The 22,914-nt window shown below is 44.0% G+C and overlaps 1 protein-coding gene across 1 annotated transcript; it reads right to left on the reverse strand.

The window, feature by feature from the left end:
• On the reverse strand, nt 1-22,524 carry TRIM29 (tripartite motif containing 29). The gene is made up of 9 exons (XM_062594644.1): nt 21,667-22,524; nt 14,157-14,252; nt 12,698-12,931; nt 12,149-12,347; nt 9,520-9,522; nt 8,672-8,755; nt 5,165-5,255; nt 2,695-2,770; nt 1-63 (listed from the first exon to the last, which is right to left on the reverse strand). Exons 1-9 carry the CDS (start codon nt 22,522-22,524, stop codon nt 1-3), a joined length of 1,704 nt encoding a protein of 567 aa, XP_062450628.1.
• Between the last annotated feature and the right edge of the window lie 390 nt (nt 22,525-22,914).

A 22,914-nucleotide genomic window follows, 5' to 3' on the forward strand; every position in this document is an offset into this window, starting at 1 on the left:
TCAAGGTGCCTCGTTGGAAGTTGCTCCATTGCCTTTGTTCACGTAAAAGGGGCGGTAATGTGACTGCAATGGAGAATTTGCAGCATTTAAGTTTGACCCATCTTCTTTTCTCACTGCTTATACTTCACCCTCCTAGATAGCCCAGCCATACCAACACCAGTTTTACCAGCTTAAGTCCTTCCTCTTTCAGAGCAGCACCATCTCATCTCACTGGTGCTGGAGTTATCAAATGCAAATGGTGGGTTTTTTTTTAATTTACACACCTGCTTTGCATGAAGTTCATTCCTAAACCAAATGAATCTGTGCATTGAGTAAAATCTCAGACTATCACTCATGGTTTGATGGGAGGTTTCTGGAGGAATGTCACCTTTATTTCTATGCTTCTGTTTGTGTCTTGTAATTGCTTGCTAACCTGAGAGCTCAGCCTATGGGAGTATTCATGCTTAAAGCCATGCACAGTGTGTGAGTGATCAACTAGGTCACACAGTATTTGTCTGTGCTTTCTGGTTGGAGAGTCAAAAACTGTCGTGCGTGGACATTCTTGCACAGTGGTGTGTTTATTCTCACCTCCATATGTTGCAGGGAGGTTTCCATATGAAAAAAGGGCCCAGTTCTAAATGTTTGTGTAAACAGAAGCATAAGTGGAGGAGAGACAAGGGCAGAGCCTAAAGGAACGGCCATTTTTCTGTCCCTCCACCTCTATTTGCCACAGTCCCTAGTTGTATTGCTTCTCAGCATGACCTACCCTAAGATTTTTACTCTTATCTGTACTGTGACAAATAAGCAACTCATGGCAAAGGTGCATTGTACACAATAGTGTTGGCTTGGAAAAACTTCAAAATGCAATGGTCAATTTATCAGTTAACCGTGCTCGTTGATTGCACAGTTGTTCAGGGCAAAATCTTTATCCTAGATCCACCTAGACTGAGGCAGTCAACCAAGTCCTCCTTTGATCTTTGCTGGCCCTGGAAGCGCAGGCCTTTTTGCTTGCAGATTAACCTCTATTGCTGCTTGTAAGCAACTGGCAAATGTGCTGATTTAGACACTGCCCTTGAAGAGCACCTAAGTACCCAGAAACAGTAAAGATGAGAATGTGCTTAAACCAGTGAAGAGATAAACTAGGCAATCAAGAGCAACCTTCATTTGGCAATATCTGACCTGTCTTGGGTTTAAGCCACTGCGCAGGTCTTGTGTTTTTCAAGGAGGGAGAGACCTCAAAAGTCCATGCTGGTCCATTTTGGTGAATTACTAGTTAATACAAGACATGGCAGGAGGCTGGAAGCATGGGCAGAGCAAAGTCAACCTGTCTTGCTGCTCAGCATCACCTCCCAGTACCTCCTGCTCAGTGTTCCCTTTTGTTGAAATTATTTTCATTTGATGGCTTCAATTTCCAATAAAATTAAGAGATGGAAGAAGGGTGCTTCATTTTAAGGAACTCCCTGTGGGCTTTGAAGACATTCCTCCTTAAGTAATGTAGCTCTTTTTGAAAATTCATATTTACAAATCTTTTAGAATGTATATTACTTTAATACATATTTAAGCCTATGTTAACAGCTAGATTATTGGCCCAATAGACCATAAAATAGCTGGCAGAGCTGCTGCTGTCCAGAGCATGTATATCTATTTTGGGACTTTTTAATGCTTATATTTATCAAATTAATTGTTAAGTTCAGGGCTATCTAGTGAATATAGATTATAAAGATAACACAGCCCCTACAAGTGCCTACACAGGCATTCAACTCTTGGAGGAGCCTTTTAAATTTAGCAGAGACATACAGCTGCAACGCTTCGGCAGCTGCTTTGTTACTGTTGTTTGCTCTGTTTTCTTCCTCCGGTGTGTGAATGCTGGTTATTGTTGACCTTCTCTCACTTACAAGTCTTATTTCTAGGGAACAATAATCTTTTGCAAATGTATAAAGAGAATTCAAAAATGATTTCATCTGCAGAGATGGGGGCAAACACTCTAAGACCTTAATTCAGATCTTGCAAGATCTTAATGCATAACAGTGTGAATGGACATTAAGAAAAAATGGATGAACTTAGTGAATGTTTATATGGCTATGCATTAACTGTTTGTTAACCTTAAATATTTAAGAATATAAGACATAATATATCATTGCCAGATGCCTCCTGTAATGCACTGTTACTTATTTTGCAGTATTAGTGCACAGTGAGTGACTTAGGAGTTCTGGAGGTTTATGGCCACAGTCTGACCTCTCATCTTTGATATTGTGTCTGCCTGCTGTAGGAGGTGATCAGTGAGACGCTTATATGGTTGCCTGTGATGTCATTTCCATACTCTATGCTTTCTAGCTCTCGCTGACTGCTGTGAGTATAAGATATCAATGCGAGGAACAGGAGTCCTGTAGATACTGGAGTGGCTGTTGTAGTATTTGTATAGCTTTTAAAAGTGCTGGGTCAAATTCTAGACCAGGACAGAATCTTTATAAAATGTCATTTAAAAATATTGGTTATTCCTACTGCGAAGAATTTAACTCTAGATCTAGACTTTAAGTTTTATATCTCTAGATTCAGTGAACTACACAAAAAATAACAAACTTCTGACTTAAAGCTTTCAGTTTGCCATTTTCAAAGGATCCCAGCCCTAGCCTCTGGAGTCTCAGGTATCCCTTGGACAGGTATTTATCTTGCTGAAGCAGTGCACATACTTTTATATTGGGGTATATTTCTTACCAATACAGACTGCTTGGAGGATTTCCATGTCTGTGGCGTCACCTTTGCAGACTGATGTCTCACTATCGAAGGATAAGCTGTGATAACATAAAACAGACTGTTACAGATGAGTCCATGACACCATCCCGGTCTCCCCTTGCAAGCATCAAGATAAGTAGCAGGACTGGAAGTGTCACATAGTTAATACTGCCTTGCTTAACATTGAAATGCAGCCATTTTTGGGGTGGGACACAACAGGAGTCACAACGATGCTTATTCTGCCACCTGATCAGTTAGGAAAAGGGAGTGAAGAAGGTCTGTCTAATTAAAATAACTGGGGAAAGCAGGGAGGTGGAATGCAATCTGTCAAATTAAATTTAGGCCAAGTACCGTACTAAGCATTCTGACTCCTGTAAACAATACTATAGGCTATTTAATTAGTATGAAGAGCCAAGGCCTGGGTTTCATGTCAGAATTGAATGACACTACCTCTGGCAGTGTAATAATCCCTAACCTCCTTCTACTGCACCAACTCAGTTCTGATTAAGAACTAGTATCAGCCCTGTTGTATCACAACCAGTTGCAGCACTATCAGGCAATGGACAGTAGGGATACTGTCTCCCATCTTTGAATTAATCGGGCCTGATTGCTCAGCAGGAGGTGATACTCTTAGATTCCACCTTGGGTGCCCTTGAACTACTAAGAGGATTAGGAGACAGAACAGGGGATCCTGGTTCAGATGAAGGCAGTGCGTATGTTAAGCTTTTTGCTCAGTGACTATTATTCTCTTAGGATGATAGCTGTTTTAAAACACTGATGAAGTTAGAGGGGTAAAAAAGGCCATGAATATAATTTCCTAGTGTCCTTCTCTTCCCAGTCTCTAAGGATCTAAAACTCTTATTTCTACCCAGTAAAAACAAAATGGAAAAAAAAAATCTTCAACTCTTCACTAGATATAACTACATTCTTTAGTAAAGCCCTGCTGCAGTGGCTCAGCAGAGAAGGTTGCTTATCTAAACACGTACATGTAACCAAGAGATTGACAGCCAAGACAGGAGATACAGGGTCTGCTCCAGGCCTCCTCAAGGGGAGTGAGAAGAACAGGATTAAATGCCTTATCACCTAAGGAAGGGGGAAAACTAAATGCCTAGTACCGGTCTTGGTGAAGAGGCTCCCATCAGACTGCTTACTGAAGTCACCAGGCGAGTTCTGTCCCATCGAGGAGAACTGAAAAGGCAGCTTAGTACCGTTGCCTACTGAAAGATAGAAGAGTTTGCGTTACTCCAGTGCTGTGTGCTGCAGGGGGCAAGTCTGAGCATTTCACAAAACACCCTGTAAAACTACATTCAAGTTGGGGGGGAATGGGAACTAATTGCTCTGCATCCTTTCTGTTACTGAGAAAAGGCAGATCCCAGCAGTCGGTCATGAGGTCCCATTTAGTCAGTGTGTGAGGAGTGAGTGAGTGTGAAGAGATCTTCGTGCTCCAGGCAGGCAGGGAGGAGCCTTACTCTCATGAGACCAAGTGTGCAGGTGTGACTGGAGAACAGCAGCATCCTCACAGGCAAATTGCATCTCTAGAAACTGGAATAATGAGGCAAAACTACACAACCACCCGAGTTCCCTTGCCTCCAAGCAGTTGAGGCCTTATTCAAAGCCCAGTGAAATTAAAGCAGAGCTTTCCCTCCTGGCCTCCTTGGGGTCAGGCCCTAGCTGCCAAAATGAATCTAAGAGCAGAAGCGATGATGAGGAGACAGCCCTGCCTGTGGCATGAGAAGCAGGAATGGTTTAGGTGTGGCTGTGAGTCACGAGAGCATCCTGGGTAGAGTGGCCGTGGATGCTTATAGTCTGCTTCTGAATGAAAGGAAAGGCAGGACCCTCTGAGCAAGAGTGAAGCAGAGGAAGACAAGGTGGGCAAGAGAAAGGAAGGTGGAGATCTAGGAGAAAAAGGCCTGGCTCACTGCTGCTGGTTCTCTGTACGCTACTGTGAAACACGCCCTGCCCATTTTGCTAGGTGCTGTACAGACAGTGACCATAGGGCAGGCCATATGCTAGCAAGCTTACAAACTAACTGAAAGGTGTGTGCAGGAAGAGGAGCAGCCTTTTGTTTCTGAGACTGACTGGGGGGATTTGGAGTCAGCTCCTGACTCTGCCGCAGCCTCCATGAATCATTTTGGACATGTTCGTGGAGGAGCTCCTGTTGGTTCCAGTTGGTTAGGCATCTCAGTACCTTTACAAACTGACACTCCATCTGTATTTCACATCTTCTTTCACTGCCTAAACAGTGAAGACCAGGGGTACCTTATGCACCTATATACGCAGCACCTAGTGCAGCAAGACCCTGTTTTGGGGTGTATGCACTGGTGCTGATTACCCAGCTAAGAGATGGTTCAAACACTGAGACAGTGATTGGCAGGTGACAGGACAGCTGAGAGGGGAAGCAGAAAAGATTGGTTAGGCAGCTAGGAAGCTGTGGCACAGTGGGGGGTTAGATCCTTTCAAACTGAAGGTAGAATTACCCGTACCAAGTGTTTCCTCAGTCGTTTGGAAGGAGGAAAATTCCCATGACCGTGGGTTGAAACTGGCTGTAAAACAAGAGCATCCAGTTCAGCAGTCGGCTCCTGATGAGCTGGCTCTAAGGCCTGTGCCTGGTATTGCTCTATTAAACAGTCCCCATCGAACTGGAAGCAGCCCAGACCCAGGAATCCGGTCCAGGGAGTAGAGGAAAGTCTGTTCTTTTTCCTATGGGTTTTAGGGGATGGTAAATAGACTTTTCTCGTATAGGGAACAAAACTCTCTCACTACCACAGAGCTGACTTTAGCTACATAAAATTGCCAACTCAAGCTTGTCTACTCAACATGACTACTTTGCAAAGAGACCTGCAGGCAGAGGCTTGAATTTAGAGCACAAGAGACAAATAGGGGAACGTTTCTTGCTCATGCACACGTTGTCTCAGCCACTGTGACAGGCATGTGCTCAGGGTTTCACTGGGACATCATGCTGTGATGCAGACTACTGCTCTTGGACCCCTTTTGTGAGACATCAGGCTCCTGGAAGAGCGAGAAAGAGATGAATACTTTGAACTGTTTTGCTGCCATCCTGTGGACTGCTTTTCTGTTTAAGCAGTGTTGTTCCCTCTACCTGTTTATGTGCCGAGTCCATTCGACTCCTCATCCAATGGCTTGCAAATGCGCAATACGGTATCTCCAACCTCTTTCTGGCTTTGGCCAAACTGTTTGTGATATCAGGAGGAGAAAGCTTAGTGGAAGAGAACAGAAAGGAGTGTCGAGTGGTTGAACAGATTGCTCCTTCCTCACTTATACAGCATTTGAAGCCTTTTATGTCTCCTCTCTGCTTTATTATGTCATCTCTGCAGACAGATGCTCTGTGATATTGTCCTTTAGGAGAAGAGCAGGCGAAGACTCCTTGAATGTAAGCAGGGATTAAAAAGCTATACTGCTAGCTCAAATGCAGGCAGCGTCTTAGTATGGGTCACTGCAATTAGCACAGAGCACTACATGGGTGTAGGGGTCCTCTTTCCTTCTATCCTATGAAATTACTTGGGAGAGATACAATCAGAAGCAATGCTGGGCCTCTACCTGACTCATTGATAGAACACAGAAAGCTCTAGAGGGTTAAATGATGATGGGTGTATTGCATTGTTTGGTTAATAATCCTGTACCAGCCAGCATGCAAGCTAAGTGGGTCAGGTCTCCTGTTTTCATGCTGACTCATTCTGTTCCCAAAGTCTTATTAATGTGGCTTCAGCAGCTGGTTCCTTTTTATCAAAGCATTTCCATAAGGAATCATTCTTGAGCCCTCACCCTGGTGGAGAACCCAGCACTATTCAATCTCCATTTCAGCAGGGACTTTGTTTGCAACTATGTGTTTAATTTTTTTGGACAAAGCAGCTTGACTGATTGCAAATATGGAATATGAGTAGCTTTGGAAAGAAACATGTCTCTTTGTACTCTGGAGAATGTAGATGTATAGGTGGAACTCCCCCAATATTTGTTTTTTTCAAAAGCCCATTGCAGGAAGCAATGGGCCACTCAGCTAGAAGCCAGTGTACAGTGCTGACAAGCATCTGTAGCTGACTGCATCCAGCAAGGGAAGCAAGGAAAGTGTTCCCACCGGCTCCAATTAACAGTACTAAATAATAAACCCTATATCCCATAGTTGTAGTTGAAGCCCTGTATCTCTTGGGAAGTCCCTCGAGAGCTCTGGATGCCTGCTCCCATCTTGGAGCCAGGAATTTCCTGCGCTGTGGCTTCTGCAGCAGATCCTCCAGAGAGGAGGACGGTGATTCGTTCTTCCCCCAGCCCAGGGAAATGGCAGCTGCATTCAAGAGCTGCGGGCAGCTCGGCTGTGCCACGCTCCCGCTTGGCCGCGCAGGACTCACCCTCCCCTCGCTGCCTCAGATTCTAGCTGAGCCCTGGATGTGTAGTGGAGCTGTGATAACAGAGCAGTATCTTTCACCACAGTCCTCCCATCACACACGCACATACGTACACACACACATACATACACATACAACCCTTCAAGTGCCCTCTGGGCCATTTCCACCTGAGCCCAAAGCCCCATGTTCTGGGTAGAGATGGGTTCAGCCAACGTGATATAGAACCAACTTTCAACCATCCCTCAAGGTTGCAAACGGTTTAGGATGCAGAGCTTGGCTTGTGGTCTCTCTCTAGAATCAGTAGTGCTGCTTAGCAGAACATGTGTTTCCCTGACAGCACAGAGCCTGTAAAAATCCTGCAGCAGCTGGAGTGTAACAGCAGTTCTCACCATCCGGGCAGCATTTGGATACAGGCTTCATCTGAAACAAACCTACCACATGCGAAATGCCCCTCGGCAGTCCCTGATTAAGAGACTATTCCTTGACGCAATAGACCATCAGGAAATAGTCGTGTTAAAGCCTCGCTGACGCTGAGCCCTGAATGTGCCCTCTGCCCCTGGAACCTGCTGCAGGTAGGGGCTGATAATAGAGGGGGGGGAGGACAAGTCCTGAAGGCAAAGGGGAAATCCAGACAGAGCTCAGTGTTGGCATCTGGGTTGTCAGCTAGCACTAAACCCCACCAACAGAGCAGCCAGTGTCGCACTTCAGAGAAGCCCTTAGGGAAGTGCTGCTGCTAATTGCCAGCAGCAGGCTGGTACCCCTCACCCTGCCCACCATCTGGCTCCACAGAACAGCAGCTGTAAACACCTGGCAAACCCAAGCCTTGCTCACTGGGGAACAGAAGAAATTTGGTTACATATTTTGTGTTCCCCTTCCTGTTCTTAGGATTCTACAGGTGTTGCTGTACCTGGACCTTTACTACTCTGTGCTTCTTACTTTGGAGGTCTTGTCACTTGCTTAGAAATAGAGAGCAACTGCCATTTTACAGCTGAATGGGTTGAAAACAGCCAAAGGCTCATCCTGTAGCGTTCATGTAACAATTGGGCCATAAGCAAATCAGTACGGCTCTTTTTTATCAGCATTAGAGCTCAGAAAAGAATGCAGGAGTCCCAGACTCCTGCTTCTTTAGGATGCATCTCTTCTTACCCTTTCCATGCAGGAAAAAAAGAAAAAAACATTTTCTGGTGAAAGTAAAATCCTAATGCAGAGTGAGCCTAGTGTAGCTTTCACACTTGATAGCCCACGAGGTAAGCTGCTGTTGGAGAATAACACTTACTTCAACCTGGCAACACCTGTTAAAACTATGCTATTTTCACAAGCTTTACTCTTGCAAGAGTTCAGTTGCTCCAGCTGTCTCTTAGATATACACAGAATTAAAAACCCATGCAGTCTTGTTAGAGATGAAAAAGCAAAATCTCCTCAATCCTTATAGGCTGAGGAGAAGACCTGGTATGAACAATTGCAGGTGGACTGATCTTTGTCCAGTCCATGGGAACAATGTGAAATATATGAGGGAAAGCAAACTATGGGACAAAGCATTGGTGAACTTTCTTTTCTATGCTGTGTTTGGAGGAAACTTGACTGTCATTAGGCTGCCGTACCTTTGGGAGACAGGAACATAGAAAATCTCTTCAAGTTGTCCGGCTGGTTCCACTCGTAGTTGTTCATCATGTACCGGTGGTCACCTGAAGGAGCAGAGCAGAGTATGAGCTAGAGGTGGCACTGAAAGGGACCTTGAGTTTAGGTGCTTTGGGAAGGATGGAGGTGGTAAAGGGGATAACAGACTGGCATTACTTCCTCAAGCATTGTGCCCTTTGAAAACAAGTTTCTCTATTTTTGTAATTTCTCTGTAGGAATCACTGGTTGTGAGGTAGAACAGTGCTGTAGCTGCCCAGAGATGCAGCCTGGGGAAAAATGGAAAGCTCTCTTGGGGGCATATCATACAGGTGAAGCATTGAGAGTGAGGAATCACAATTCAGTTGACCTAGAAAAAAATATACACTGAAAGAAAATGCAGTGGATCTGCAGGCCATTAAAGGTGATGCAAAGAGTTTTGCATTTAGTGCTATAAAGCTCTAATTTGAACCCCAAAAGAAAATCACTTCAGAGAGATGCCTTGTCATCTGTTTACTTTATTGATCACAGTGAAAGTAGGGTCTGTGATATGAAGGCTTATCCGGTATGCCTTATGGACTCAAAGTTCTAAGTTGCAACCTAACTATTTGTAAAATATTTTGATGCTAGAAGAGAAACTATCTTCTCCTGCAGTCAGAAAGACTGACTGAAAAGCAGAGGTGTCACCAGCATTGTCCTGGAGGCTCAGCAGAAGTGAAAGGCTTTCAGTTTTGGTGCCAAGAGGTAGCTTTGCCCATAAAGCAGAAAGCTAAACGACAAAGTGTGAGGAATCCTGGGCCCTTGTCAAAGAGGAGCCAGTGCAGCTAATATAAACCTCCTTTCTAGCAGCAGAAGCCTTGGGCTGTGCAGGACTGGGGTTGAGGCATATTAAATGACTGGGATGAAGGATGCTCAAACTGCTGCTTAACTCTTCTCTAGTTGGCAACCCCAGGGCTAACATTTTTAGCTATTCATGCATCTCAGCCAGCTGAGGAAATAGCACAGCAGACAGCTAACAAAGTGGTCAAACCAACTGCCCTTCTATACACTATCTGCTCTATGCTATCTGCTGAAAATCTATAGGGAGACTTTGGAGCTGACACACTTTCCGGCCAAAAAACTGCTATGTGGCTAAAACTGGAAACTTGAACCCACTTCAAAAGCAGTGGTCTCGGTTTGGCTTTTTTTTTTTGTGCATTTAACATGTGCACAAAGCTGGCTTTGAACCATCAGATCTTGAACTGCAGGTGTTACAAAGCTCAAGAAAGTCAGAATGTTAGGATGGCTCAACAGGGTGGTTTGTTCTATTTTTAAAGAAAGATAGAGGCTAAATCTGAGTTGCAAACAGCTCTAGTTTCCTGGAACCAGGAGGTTTGGGTCTGGCTTTATTCAAAATGAATGAAACGTACCGTTGTACCAGGCTTTACACAGACTCCTGTGTTTGTTTTTCCTGAGACCAGTCTGCAGGAAATGAGTCCTGTTAGTTCAGTTGCTCATAAAATACTTTCTTTTAGGGCCTCAGGTGTTATATGAACCTTCTATGGCTCTCTGCAAGGGGTTAAATTTGGTCCCCGTGTTTGGCTAGTTCCATTGTTTTATCCTCAAGTCAATGAACCAACTTTTAGGTTATTTCTCAAAGTTACTTCGATGACATTCCCTAAATGTTCTCTGATTATTTGCCTCCTTGCCACGTTATTAAGCAGGTAGCTGTTATGACAGCTAAAAGCAAGTAGATTCCCTTTGGAGTCTTCTATTAAGCAGGTTTCATTCTATTAATATAATATTTCTTCCTGGGAAGTTTTTTACACTGGAAGATCAAGCCGATTGCAAATGAATTTGTTCCAGTGACTCAGGGGGAGTCTGAGTTAATTAAATCCATTAAGTAATTGTGGAGTTATTTCCTTGCAGCTACTAGATGCAGAGTGATGTCTTCTTTCAAGTGTAACTAGTTTGAAAAAATGGAGAGATCTAAAGTTTGAGACTTGCCTTAAATAATATTTGCCAACTGAGTGGATGCCACTGTTATTCTCATTAGGTGGACTGTAAGCTGCGTCCATTAAATCCCTAGCAAAGTTTCCGAAAATGCCCAGGTTTTGATTGTGTTGCCCTGCTCAGAAATTCTTAAACCCTTGAATCCCACCAATTTCAAGCACCTTTGAGGATCTTTGGCATCAGTAACTTGGAGGGGAACCTAACTAACAGATCAAGATCAGGAAGAGTTCAGTCTTCATCCAGAGGTGCCATAACTGGGCACGTGCATACTCTCGGGCTGTGCGAATTGCCACAGAAACTGTGTTTGCTTCTGTGTAGGGGAAAAAAAAAAAAAAAAAAAATAAACAGCTCAGCTGATGGAAGATAGCTCCCTGAGTCATTATAACTTGACTGAGAAGTACTTTCACACTACTGATCCCATTTTCAGAACTGCTGTGAATAGTAAGGCATTTGAAATCCCTTTGGGTTTATGCCATCTAGAGTTTGGAAATGTTTCAAATGTCCAGGTGAACAAAGGAGAAGAAAATAAAATGTAGAAAAGTGATTTTTGAATCTGAGCTGTCTGTCATCTCCTGGTATTGAGTTACAGCCAAATTTCTCAGCAGACCTTAACACACAGTGTTGAGTGAGGCTGTTGCATATCTGACCATGTACATTACAGTGGTAAATGCATTAAATGATACCAAAATAAAGACCTCTTAGAAAATCTGTCAATAGATTTTCAGCGGCATGTGCTTGCAGGATATTTCATGTTCCAGCCAGGCAATGAGTGGCTGAAATGGGCTGTTATAAAATGGTGTGTCATACCGATACAACAAACACACTACCCAAGCTGTACAAATAGGCCTAATTCCAGCATTTCTAAATTGCCAGACTGAAGCAACTACATTCACATCTCTGCCACTGAAACTGTTCTCAGTACAGTGTAGTTTTTCATGTAAACCTACATTCTCTATTTACCTAGTGAGCTCCTAAGTTGCCCCAGTGTGCCTTTGAAGTCTTCCACATGGAAACTGTTGAGCTAAACTTGTGGGGGTTAGTTAAGATGTAGCACAAGCCAAGATGTCCTTGCTGGCCTCTTGCAGGAGGAAAAGGTAACAGTTCTCAGCCCCTCAGAAGTGTTACTCTGTAAGTCCCAAGTGGGAGGTGACTGAACCAACTAAACACTGTGAAGTCGGAATGCAAAAACAGCACTTGGAGGAAGTGGGCACAGCTTGGATACCTCCATCCCCTGCATGTAGATATACTTTAAATCCCTAGCAGTTGAACTGCTGCATCACTAAATAGGCCTGGTAGAGTAGTTTTGAGATTCCAGAATGGATTCCAGATACAGATAGAATTTTTTCCAGTTTGCCTAGAGCCTTGCTTGCTTTTTCCTCTTTGAAAGTACACTGATCACACCTTGTCTCCTGTGACTCTGAGGTGGGTGATGCCTAGGGAGGGAAGGAAGGGGCAGATTGTGGACACTGTACCGTTCTCCATGTGGTTCCTTTCTATGAAGTTGCGGCCCAGGTCTGCCTTGCAAATCTTTTCCACGTGCCTCATGCAGACATTGAGTAGGTCATCTCTGAGGAGCCCCATTGATGGGCTCATGCTCTCCCCTTCAAGCAAGACGCTGTATGTCGGGAGGGAGGGGGGAGGAACATAATTCCGCATCAAAGCCCCAAACTCCTGCCAACAAGAAAGGAACAGAGGTTACTGAGGAAATTAATAAAGAGAGGTTAGTCTGGAGAACGCTGATATAAAGCTCCAAATAATATAAAGTGCAAAGGAGAAGAGTGAAGATGCAGAGGGCAGCCAAATGCTCTGACCGTGAGCTGTAGTCAGGCAGAAGGAGAGAGTTACCAGGCTTTGGCAAGCTCGTTGTTCACCTAGCAGAGCAGACATTGCTTCAGGTATCAGGGACAGCTCCTGATGTACATGAGCGTTGAACTGGAGAAGATCAATGCTTCTTACATGAGCACATTGGGACAAACCCCTTTCTTAGGAAAACAAGGAAAGGAAGATGAGATCTTGATTACCTGCAGGAAGAGCACAGAGTCGCTGATCTGGTGGATCTGTTCCCTGTTCTCCTTGTCCTCCTGCAGCAGCTTTGCCCTCTCTTCCAGCTCTTCCACGATTTCTTTCACATTCTCTGATGCAATCTTTTCCCTCTGGTCCAGGGCAGCCTTCACTTCATCCCTCTGCCTCTCCAGGTCGCGGATCAGCTCTTTGAAATGCTGGTCCACTGTGGCTTTCTCATTGGTGGTATAGTTCTGGGGAGGAAGGAGTAGAAAGATGAAGTGGAGATGGCAAATGAAATAAAATGCGAAACTTCCCAAGCAGCCCCTTGCTAATAGAGGGGCTTCAGGGGGCAATATATCCAGGCATTCTCAGCGCTTAGACCGTGAGCATGGAGACACTAGGTGTGTGAGACTTAGCACTAGTAAAGTTATGCAGAGAGAAGTAGTATTAGCTCTTGTAACAATTGTGTGTATGTATAAAATTGACAGTGTATGCTGTCTTCATGTTATATTAGAGTACCTCATTTCTGTTTGTGAACTGAACTCTTACATGGTATTTGAAAACACTGTTTGTTTGACCTTCTATTGTTAACTCATGTCTCAGTCTCCTCAAGAGTTTAGGGCCCTAATTCCCACTATTTCAATGAATGAAAGGTGTTGATGTTTTTCTAGCCTTACCTCTAGGTCCCTCTGAAATATTTCCCAGAATGCCTGTGTATGTAACTATATTCAGAGTTAAAATTTCTAGGTCAAATTTCCAATAATAATAACAGTAATAATAAAGCAGAAAAAAATGTAGAACCAGGAAACCAGTGTGTATGTACCACATAAGAGAGAAGAATGACTTGGCCATGAATACTATGCAAATTCCATGACGTTTCTCCAAATAGTGTTTTTATTGCTCTATTCAATTATGCTATGAATGAAAAAAATAACACCATTACTATGTTCTAACACTTGGTTTGGTGAAATGATTATAAGGGAGCCCTTATATCACTATGGAAATAAGCTGTTCCATTATAAACAATACATTTGTTGATATAACTGCACCTATCTCTGTTGCCTTGTCCCTGTTTGGGCAATTCAGAGTCCTCTGAAGTTTATTTTTATATGTGTGCTAGCAGAAAAAAAGCAGCACGCATTTGTTTCTGGATCAGCCTGGATACTAGGAACTGAAGAACTACAGTAACCCAAAGCAGGGAGGTATCTTGGACCATTTTGTAACAAGGCTGTGCTGCCTCTTCTTGGTCTCCTGCAGGGTATGTTGCAAGATGACTTCAGTAGGAGTTGTTTTTTCCAAGATTTGGCAGGAATGTGTTTGGGAGACTGATGAGAGAGTGGGTAAGGAAGGAAGGAAGAGCTGGGTATACCAAAAAAATTGGGGAAAACAAGAGGGACAGAAAAGGCAGTGGAAAAGAAAGGAAAGAGACAAGTACAGGAGACAGAAGTGAACCTAAAAGGAATATTCCACACTCACCTTGATACGGTCTCTTTCCTTCTGCCACTTATCTATTTCATCTTCTACCTCAATGATCTTCAGCTGCAGTTGCTCTTTCTGCAGTGAGAGCTCAGCCTGTGAGAAGAGGGGAGACTCGTGAACTGGGGTGAGGGTGGTCTGCTTCAAAGAAGTGTTGTGCTTCCACTTATATATTTGGCCCTGAACAATAATAGCTGGGAGGTACAGGTTACTGGCACTGCTTGAAATGGGCAACATGTGCTGACACTGGACAAGATCCCAGAGCTTCCGGCTGGGTCAAGAGATTCAGCTCCCTCAGCAAAGACATCAACAGAAGCACCCACCTACCAGGCGACTGCCAGGGTACTTCTTTTAATCACATTAGAGTCATTAGCTGGAGGGAGAAGAGGCCTGTTTCAAAATTTAGCTGTGTATGCAGTGAAGGGCCCAACCCAGGGTGTGCCTGTGCAGCAATAACAGTTTTCATGTAATTATGGAATGACGTTTGACGAGTGTTGCAACAAGAGGATGATGCCTCTGGCAGGAATTCTGTTTAGACAGGACTGTGGATTAATTTGCTCTGAATTGAGAGCTTTCATGTTATGATGTAGCTGGAGAATGGTTGGAAAAAATAAAAAACACAAAAAGGAGGAGGGTGGAGGCGTAGTCAACCATGCTTGGCTTAGATCAGCAACTTCCCTGGGATTCATTTGCATTTTGTTTTGCACTGGCTTTCCAGAGAAGTGTGGACCAGACAGTTGCAGGTGAGATGGTTCCCAGAAATGCAACCTATGAAGATCCAGACATTACACAGCCATTCAGCGGTGTAACTTGCTGGCTGGTGGGCGTACTGTGCCTTGGCGTCAGACAAGGACCTTGCTGTTTAGTACCGACGTGGGCCATTAGTTCTGGCAGTCCCTCCCTTGATCCCTCACATTCACCACATCCCTGCCGAACCGATCACGATAAAGCCATTGTTTATGTAGTTCAAGATCATCTTGTGTTTCGTGTGTATGCAGCTTGGTTACAGCATAACTGTAACTACAGGCAATCTGGCTACAGCACACTTATCCCCTGAACAGGGGGATAAGTAGCTCCCCTGTAGGAGCTACACTTAGGCAGAAAATGATCTATATTCCACAATCAAGCTATACTGCATTAGAAAGGTTCTGGAAGCCCATTGTTTCATGTAGGATCCTTTGGCAAATGGCTATATTACCCAAAAGCATTTACATTTAGGCCAACAGTTAGAGGCTGGGGAGATGAGGGGTGAACAAATTCACTCGCACTGCAGCTAACAAAGGGAGGTATCTCTGATACTAAAACACAAGATGTAGTTCCCACTGCTTCATCACCCATTTAGAAACATGACATGTCATGAAAACCTGATTTTTTTTTTCCTCTTGATCGTAGTTGCCCTCCCTCCTATGGTGGGAGTTTAACAGTTTTCAGTCCTGCAGTCAAGATTAGAACACAGCATCACAGGATGAAGAGCAGGCAACAAATTGTCACTCAGCCCAGACAAAGGAAATCAGTCCATCAGGGTTCTTGTCTTGGCACCAGTCACCGTAGTGTCTGAACGTTCTCTTGAGCTTGAATCAGCCACAACTGCCTCTAGGAGCCATTGACTCTAGCTGTTACAATTTAGAAAATGTGTATTTATGGAGGGAAAGCAATCTGATAGTAGTTTTATTGCCTTATGAAACAGAAGAAAGAGGAAACAAAAAAGGCAAATGTACTCCAAGATAACTCAGTGCCGTAAGAGCTGCATCCTCAAACTGTCATTGTTATTGTCCTTCCTTGTTGAGACCTAGCAGAGCACCAGCCCTCTGAAAAACCCCTACACCCTGACAGCCTCAATAGTGCCCAACTGCGTGCATCCACTTTCATGTGCACTGTGAGATATCCTCTGCTTCAAGACACAAAGATGTGCAAATATCTTTGCACAGCATGGAAGTGCAAAAGCGCTCTAGGTCTAGATATCCATCCTACTCCAGTGACCAGTTTGAGAAATGACACTATAATGGAGTTGTTTCCCTGAGCTGTAGGGCTACATCTAGATAAGATTAATAGTTAGCAATAGAAGAAGCAAGACTTAAGAGCAGTGGGAGGTCCTCCTCCTCATCCCTGGCTACTCAGAATATTCTCATGGCAAGAATGAGAGTGAAATCATACAGTGAGGGAGTAGAGTTTTCCTTTAAGAAGGGCAGGCCTTTTACAATCACATAGATGCTTCCAAATGCAAGAGGTTGAAAGGAAAGGTTACAGGAAGAATTTTCAGGTGCTGGCTGGATGGTAGTGATAGCGTTATATTTTTATGGTACTTTCTAATTAAAGATGGATTTCAAAGGGATTTTCCAAACTATTACTTGTTCAAAAGTGGTAGCTAATGCTTAACAGCATATTGGAGCTATAATATCCTGTCCCCCAGAAAGGCAGTCTGGGTGGCGCTGGGATGGGATGTAACAGCTATTTAAGAGCAGCCCAATGCTACAATTAGAGTGAGAATTATGCTTGCAAATGGAAATTACAGAGACAGTTTCAATAGCCAGAATGCAAATACCACAGTCATCCAGGTTCAGCCTGGATTAAAACACCCATACGGAGAGCAAGAGGAAACGTGAGTACAGACACCAGCAAGGGAGATGGAGAGAGGTGTATCGTTGCATGACAGTACAATCACTAAAACTATTTTTGCCAAAGAAAGAACATTAAAAAGATGGAGACTCTGGAACTGGTGATATGACCAGAAGGAGACAGATTCAGTAAGGATGCTGTGAAGACAAACCACAGCCTAAGGGGTTCAGCAAAGGTGATTTCATAATGTCTTTAGGCCTTGTTCAATCTGGAGCTGTCTGGAAGATTGCTTTAGCTATCCACATAAATCCTGTGTTGCACTTAAAGTAGAGTGGTTACAAATATTAGAGACAGTAGTCTTTTCTACTTTATTCCACTTGAAGAAAACTCTCCTCAAACTTCCTTCGTATTTTTCAGGTTTTCTGGGGTCACGAATCTCTGAATTCCTCATGCGACGAGCCCCCTCCCCCAAAAGAAATCTGTTGGGTGAGACTCTGGGTTCAGAAGGTCCCATGAGAAAATAATAGAACAACTCCACCCGTTGTTGGGGGAGTCTCTACAGTTCAGAAATAACAGTAACTGTTAAGAGCATCTAGGAAATGCAGGCTTAGATCCATAGGTTTGACTACAGAAAGTTGAGAAATGTTGGCACTGATCATCTTTGAGCTGAGAAGATCCCCTATTAAGTTCTAAGTTAATTCTTGCAATTAAGAGGACTAAGTGAAAGTTCAGACTGTACATTTGAACATCTAGTGATGAAACCAGCCCTTGTGCTGTGAAGGACCTGGTGATGTGAGATTGCATCACGATGCAACTCGCTTTTTGCAAGGCAGCAATACAAGCATCATCATGTCTTAATGCTCTGGGAACCTAGTCCCTGAATGGGGGAACACCCCTGTGTCACCAGCCTGGGAGAGCTGTGCTAATTACCAGACAGCAAAAGCCAAATGCAGTAATGAAGGTAGAAAAGAAGTATTTAAACTAGTTATCCCAGTACAGGGCCTGTAGGGGAAACGGCGTGACTGAGAGACCAGCAGATTGTTTGAGGCACTCTTCCTTCTGATTTTGCCTTGTCCTTTTTAAGTCTACACTTTTGTTAAGCAGAGGTGGGTGTTGGTGGGCTATAATCTCTGGACACATTGCCAGCATCCTACAAAAATGCCACTAGTCAATGCATGAGCTGAGGTCAGAAAAGGCTCTCTGGTTTGCACAGTTTGAGGAAGATAACGATTTCTTACTGCAGATCTTGCAGTGATGGATTTTACCTGGGTTCTACCCTAACCATAGGGGCACTGATGCAGAGCACGAGCAAACTGGCAAAGCTACTCTAACTCAGTTAGCAGCAATGTGACTTCCCCAGCCTTCTAGCTGGAAAAAACTGTCTGCAGGTAAACTGCACCATCTCCATAGAAAAGGAATCTATTTTAACATGTGTCCACAAAAAAGAAAAAAACCACAATTAATGTAGATAAGGTCTCACAGCCATCATGCCCTAAACCTGCGTCAGTAGGAAAGGTCAAAAATTCTTCCACTGGCACATCAATACATTCTTGTTTGCTCTGTATTTAAACAGTCATAACAATACAGAGAAGGCCCAGGTGGAAATCCCTCTGGATCATCTCAGGACTGTTTGACTTCAAAGGCTGTTCAGGCCCTGTGAAGACTCTTTTTAGAAGCTGCTGTGTTGAAAACAGGAAGACTCAGCTCCTATTTCTGCACATCAGTTCTCAGCTGCCTCTTTAAACTTGCCATACAATGTGAGCTTTTCTTTAAAGGAAAAGAATTGAAGGAAAAAAAAATCAGTCTTTTCCACTAGATCTGACCTGACATGCTGAGAATTAAGGCTGCCGATGGACAGTAACACCAGGTTATTTACAGCCCTGTGGCTGGCAGGCACGTGCGAAGTTGTCTTGAGAACAGGCCTGTAAAACAGGTTTTGAATGAAGGATCCCCTTTCAAAATGAAGGATGCTCTCTGAAAGGGGGGCTGTAGCTCAGCTGATAAATCAGTCTAGCCAGAGGGTTTTGTATGAGTGTACAAGCTGCTTTTGACAAGTTGTGCTTTTCAACCAAGTTTGTGCTTATTACTCAGTCTCTTGGATTTTGGGGGATTGGGTTTTTTGTGCTGATTCTGGCAGTGGTGTTATTTTCTCTTTAAATCAGTAGTAGCAAACTAGTGCAAAATGAATCTGGGGCAGGAATTAGAGGTCCACTGGGTAAAATACACAAATGTTGCTGGGTAGAAACTCAAAAACCATGTCTCCATCTTCCCTGCCAAGGTGTCTCTGCCTGACCCCCTGGTGCCTTTTGCTGTTGTCTGCACAGTGGCGTAGCAGAAAAGCAGATGAGTGACTCTCACCCCAGTTTCCTGAGAAGCGGGAGCCTCATATGCGTACAGATACCAAGCCACTGCTTGGCTAAATGCTCTAACCACTAAGTGACTTTGTACTGGCTTGCTTGTCTTCCCCTTCTCTTAAGCTGTTCTCTCTCTGTTGTGGAGCAAGCAGAGTTACCTAATTCCACCTATAGTGTCCCTTGTTTGCAGAGTGTAAACTACACCTCTTTCCCCTGCCTGTCTATAGGAGGGAGAAACCTATGTAGGAGATTATGACCTGCATTAATTCTGAAATATGAAAGCAATAGATGTACCTAAAATAAGCATAATATGCCTTGTTTGTGACATCTTTGTGTCACTAAATTGCTAGGGACCTAGAGTTACAGACAGGCTGGAGTGTATTGGAGCAGAAACCCTCCCCCCGCCGTGCTGGATTCCTCCCCAGGAGTGGAGTTGCAGTAGAGCCAAAGACCAGGAGATCCTAGCAGATAGACCCTCTGCTGTTGGACAACACAGTGAAAAAGAGGCCTGTCAGGATATGGTTATATTCTGGTTTTCAGTCCAGTGGCATAGTTAGCAAGTGTGCAGGCAGTAAAACTGCCCTGGAGCTGCTTAGATATCAAGCTATGAAAATAGGGCAGGGATGAGATTGACCTGATAGGAGGTTTTTGCTTATTTTTTCCACACAGGCCAGTACTAGCCACATTCTGCCGCTCTTCCAATTTGTGATCATGTTCCCAGACATTGGATTTGTGAGGCTTGAAAGGAATAGGTGGTGCACACAAGGGACTTGGAAATGTTCATTCCTCTTTGTGGTTCTTGCTAAGGCTCCACCAATGGTGAATAAATGAGGGGTAGGAATAAACATTTGTGAGCAACAGCTATTCTGTTAATTGTTTTTGTCTGAGTGAATACTCACTCAAGTTACAACACGATCAAAACTCGTCATCAAGAGAAGCTTGCACATATGTATGATTCATATTGATAAAACTGTAAATCCTCTAGGCTTAGCAGCAACAAAAAAACCCACTAAGTACAGGAACTAAGGCATGGAACTCTCTAGAATGACACAAATACTGAGAGAAAATGGTGAATATCATTTAAATCTTAGATAAAGGCTTCTCTGCCCAGTTGTGATTGCCTCTTTACAAATAAGGTGTTCTAAGTCCATTTAACCACAGTTAAGTTTCTCAGGGAGCAGCCGTTAACCTGTTCGTGATGGAATGGGGTAAGAGGAATTGGACAACCCAACAGACACCAGACACAGCACTTTTAAAGGCTAGGCAAATGCTGTGAAGTGATTCACAGCTGACATCAAAATCATGTAAAAATAAGCAATCATGAAACAAACTGCAGGCTTAGCAAGCCCTGCAGAAATTTCTTTGAGAGACTGGCTGAGACATGGAATAAACCACTAGCCAGATTTCAATAAGGTTGCAGGGTGAGACTGACATTGCAAAGACCCAAAGTTGTGCACAGCAAGACAGATATATGCTAGATAAGATGCTCTTCCAGTCTTAAAAGTTAAACCCTCCTAGCACTGTAGAAAGAATTAAACTATTCTCCTGAATTAAGGGTCACTGAAAAATTTCCTAAATCAGGCACTTGTATTAACCCGTTCACCACATTACCAAAGCACTGGCTTGGGGATTTTGACTGGGATTTTGCAGACCTGGGTGCACTTGCAGTTTCTGCTATGGACCTGCTATGTGACCACAGTCAAACTATTTCTCTCTATAGTCATTCCAATACTGCCTAGATCGATCAGAACATCTCTTAGGCCAGGACATGCTCTTGCTATGGAGATGTACAGCACCTAACACAGTGAGACTCTGAATTTAACTAGAGGTCGTGGAATAATGGTGCCTCCACCTATAAAGCAAATAGCATCAAACTTTAAGCAAATAAAGGCAGAAAGAGCTTTGTTCAAGTGAGCACTGTTTCACGTAGTAGCCTCATCTCTTTAGATGTCCAGCTTCTGAATAGATCGTACTAACATTTCAGGGGGAATTGTTTTGTGTTTACAGTTTCTTCTTTGTCTAAGTTTCAAAAGTCCCTTCCCACTCGGGGGGCTCAACACTACTATCACCATTTAAAAAAAGACAAGAAAAACAAAAATGCATAAGCTTACTCCAAATAGCTGCGATGTCACTTTTTGAAAGTAGCCACTGACTTGAGCAGACACTGATATGACTGCCCATATTCTAGAGATCCTGAATGTGAGCAACATTATACCTTTCTGCCTGTGGGTACCACTAATCAGACACTGTCAAGACTTGAGCTCATTATTCTGAAAACTTGAAGGTATAGGGCTTTGCTTCAGGTCCTGCAGAAAGTCAGTGGTGCAACCAGGGATAGAAGCCAGGTTCTCAACCCCCCTCCCCCTCCAATACATCTGGCTGCTCAACACCAGTGCTATGCTCAACAACAGCACAATTGCAGCAGAACCCAAGCAGTATCATTTCTCCACTAAGTGCTTCCCATCCAACATACTTGCATCCCATAATAACATTGCAGCCATGCGTTTAGGAGAGATTGTCGGCTGGGGAACAAGACGCAGTGTAATACTGAGGTCCCTTGGAAAGACTGATGGGAATGTGCAATATAAAAAGAGCATTACCTCTTTTCCTGCTTTCTCGATCTCCACTGTCACTGTGCTATGGTTCTTGTGCTCCTGGAACATGCAGAGGTAGCAGATGCACGTCTGGTCTGTCTGACAGAACAGCTCCATGGTCTTCCCATGCACAGGGCATTTTCTTGCTTCAAAGTCCTTGATGGGGTCCAGGAGCTGGTGGTCCCGGAAAGCTGCTCCCTCCAGATGGGGTTTGAGATGCAGCTCACAGAAGGAAGCCTGGCACACCAAACAGGACTTCACGGCCTTTTGCTTGTTATCAATGCAGGAATCGCACAAAACATCCTCTAGCTTCATTCTCGGCCGTGACCCAGCAGCTCTGTCAGGCTTGTTGAATGTGGGTCTTCTGAGGTCTCCTGTCTCCACCAAAGGGTGGGAGGTTTTCTTCATGTCCCCAATCTGCCCACCAGAGAATAAGGACTTCCTTCCCTCCCCATCACTAGGCAGGAAGCTCTTTTTGGAATCCATGGAGAAGAGGGGTTTCCTGAGATCACCTTTATCTGTAAAGGAGAGGGGAGGTCTCCTCATATCTACTATCTGTCCACTGGCATATTGCATCTTCTTTGAATCCCCTGAATCCATGCTGAAGTAGGTCGATCTCTTCTCATCAGATGATTCCACAAACTGAATGATAGGCCTCTTCCAGTCACTCCCAGAGAAGAGGGAACTCTTGATCTGCCCTGACTCCAGAGATGTGCTACCAGTGCCCTTCATAGGTTCTTTCTCACCTCCACCCGGGTTCATGGTCTTCTTCACTTCTTCTTCTTTTTTGGGGGCAGATGGACTCTTCACATCCTCTGGCTTCCCAGTGGTACCATTTGTCCGTGCAGCAGTCCCCGTTTCCATTGTCTAAGCCAGGCAATTTGGCTTCACTGCTTGGTCTTTGATTCTTGTTCTCTCAGATGTGTAGAAAGCGGGTATGTCTGACCGGTCGTTGTCTCAGCAAAGAACGAAGGTGGAATGCAGGAAAGTTTCTGCCCAAGTGACGCACCTTGAGCTCCTGCAAGGAGGAGGAGAGTACCTGAATTATGCTAGGTAGAGGCAGAAAGAAACAGACTTAACCAGGGATCAGAAGCTACAGCTGTGCAGTTAGTTATACAAGGCGGTCCACACCCAGGAACATTCTTGTCTAACCAGGTTTGGGAGGAAGGGCTGTTTATATGCACAGAAATGTTTTTTTAAAAAAATTCATTAAGATGTAGCAACCAGTTCTACCACTTGTTTCAAAAAATAATT

The sequence above is a fragment of the Rhea pennata genome, chromosome 24 (genome assembly GCF_028389875.1).
Source record: "Rhea pennata isolate bPtePen1 chromosome 24, bPtePen1.pri, whole genome shotgun sequence".
Lineage (NCBI taxonomy): Eukaryota > Metazoa > Chordata > Aves > Rheiformes > Rheidae > Rhea > Rhea pennata.

Bases quoted from the DNA above. Each gene is read 5' to 3' on its own strand.
- TRIM29 (XM_062594644.1), bottom strand. From the start codon at position 22,524: ATGGAAACGGGGACTGCTGCACGGACAAATGGTACCACTGGGAAGCCA. The intron at 14,253-21,666 runs GTAATGCTCTTT...CTCTTCTCACAG, and splicing joins TCGAGAAAGCAGGAAAAGAG to GCTGAGCTCTCACTGCAGAA. The intron at 2,771-5,164 runs ATCTAACCCCCC...TGTTATCACAGC, and splicing joins TCTACCTTCAGTTTGAAAGG to TTATCCTTCGATAGTGAGAC.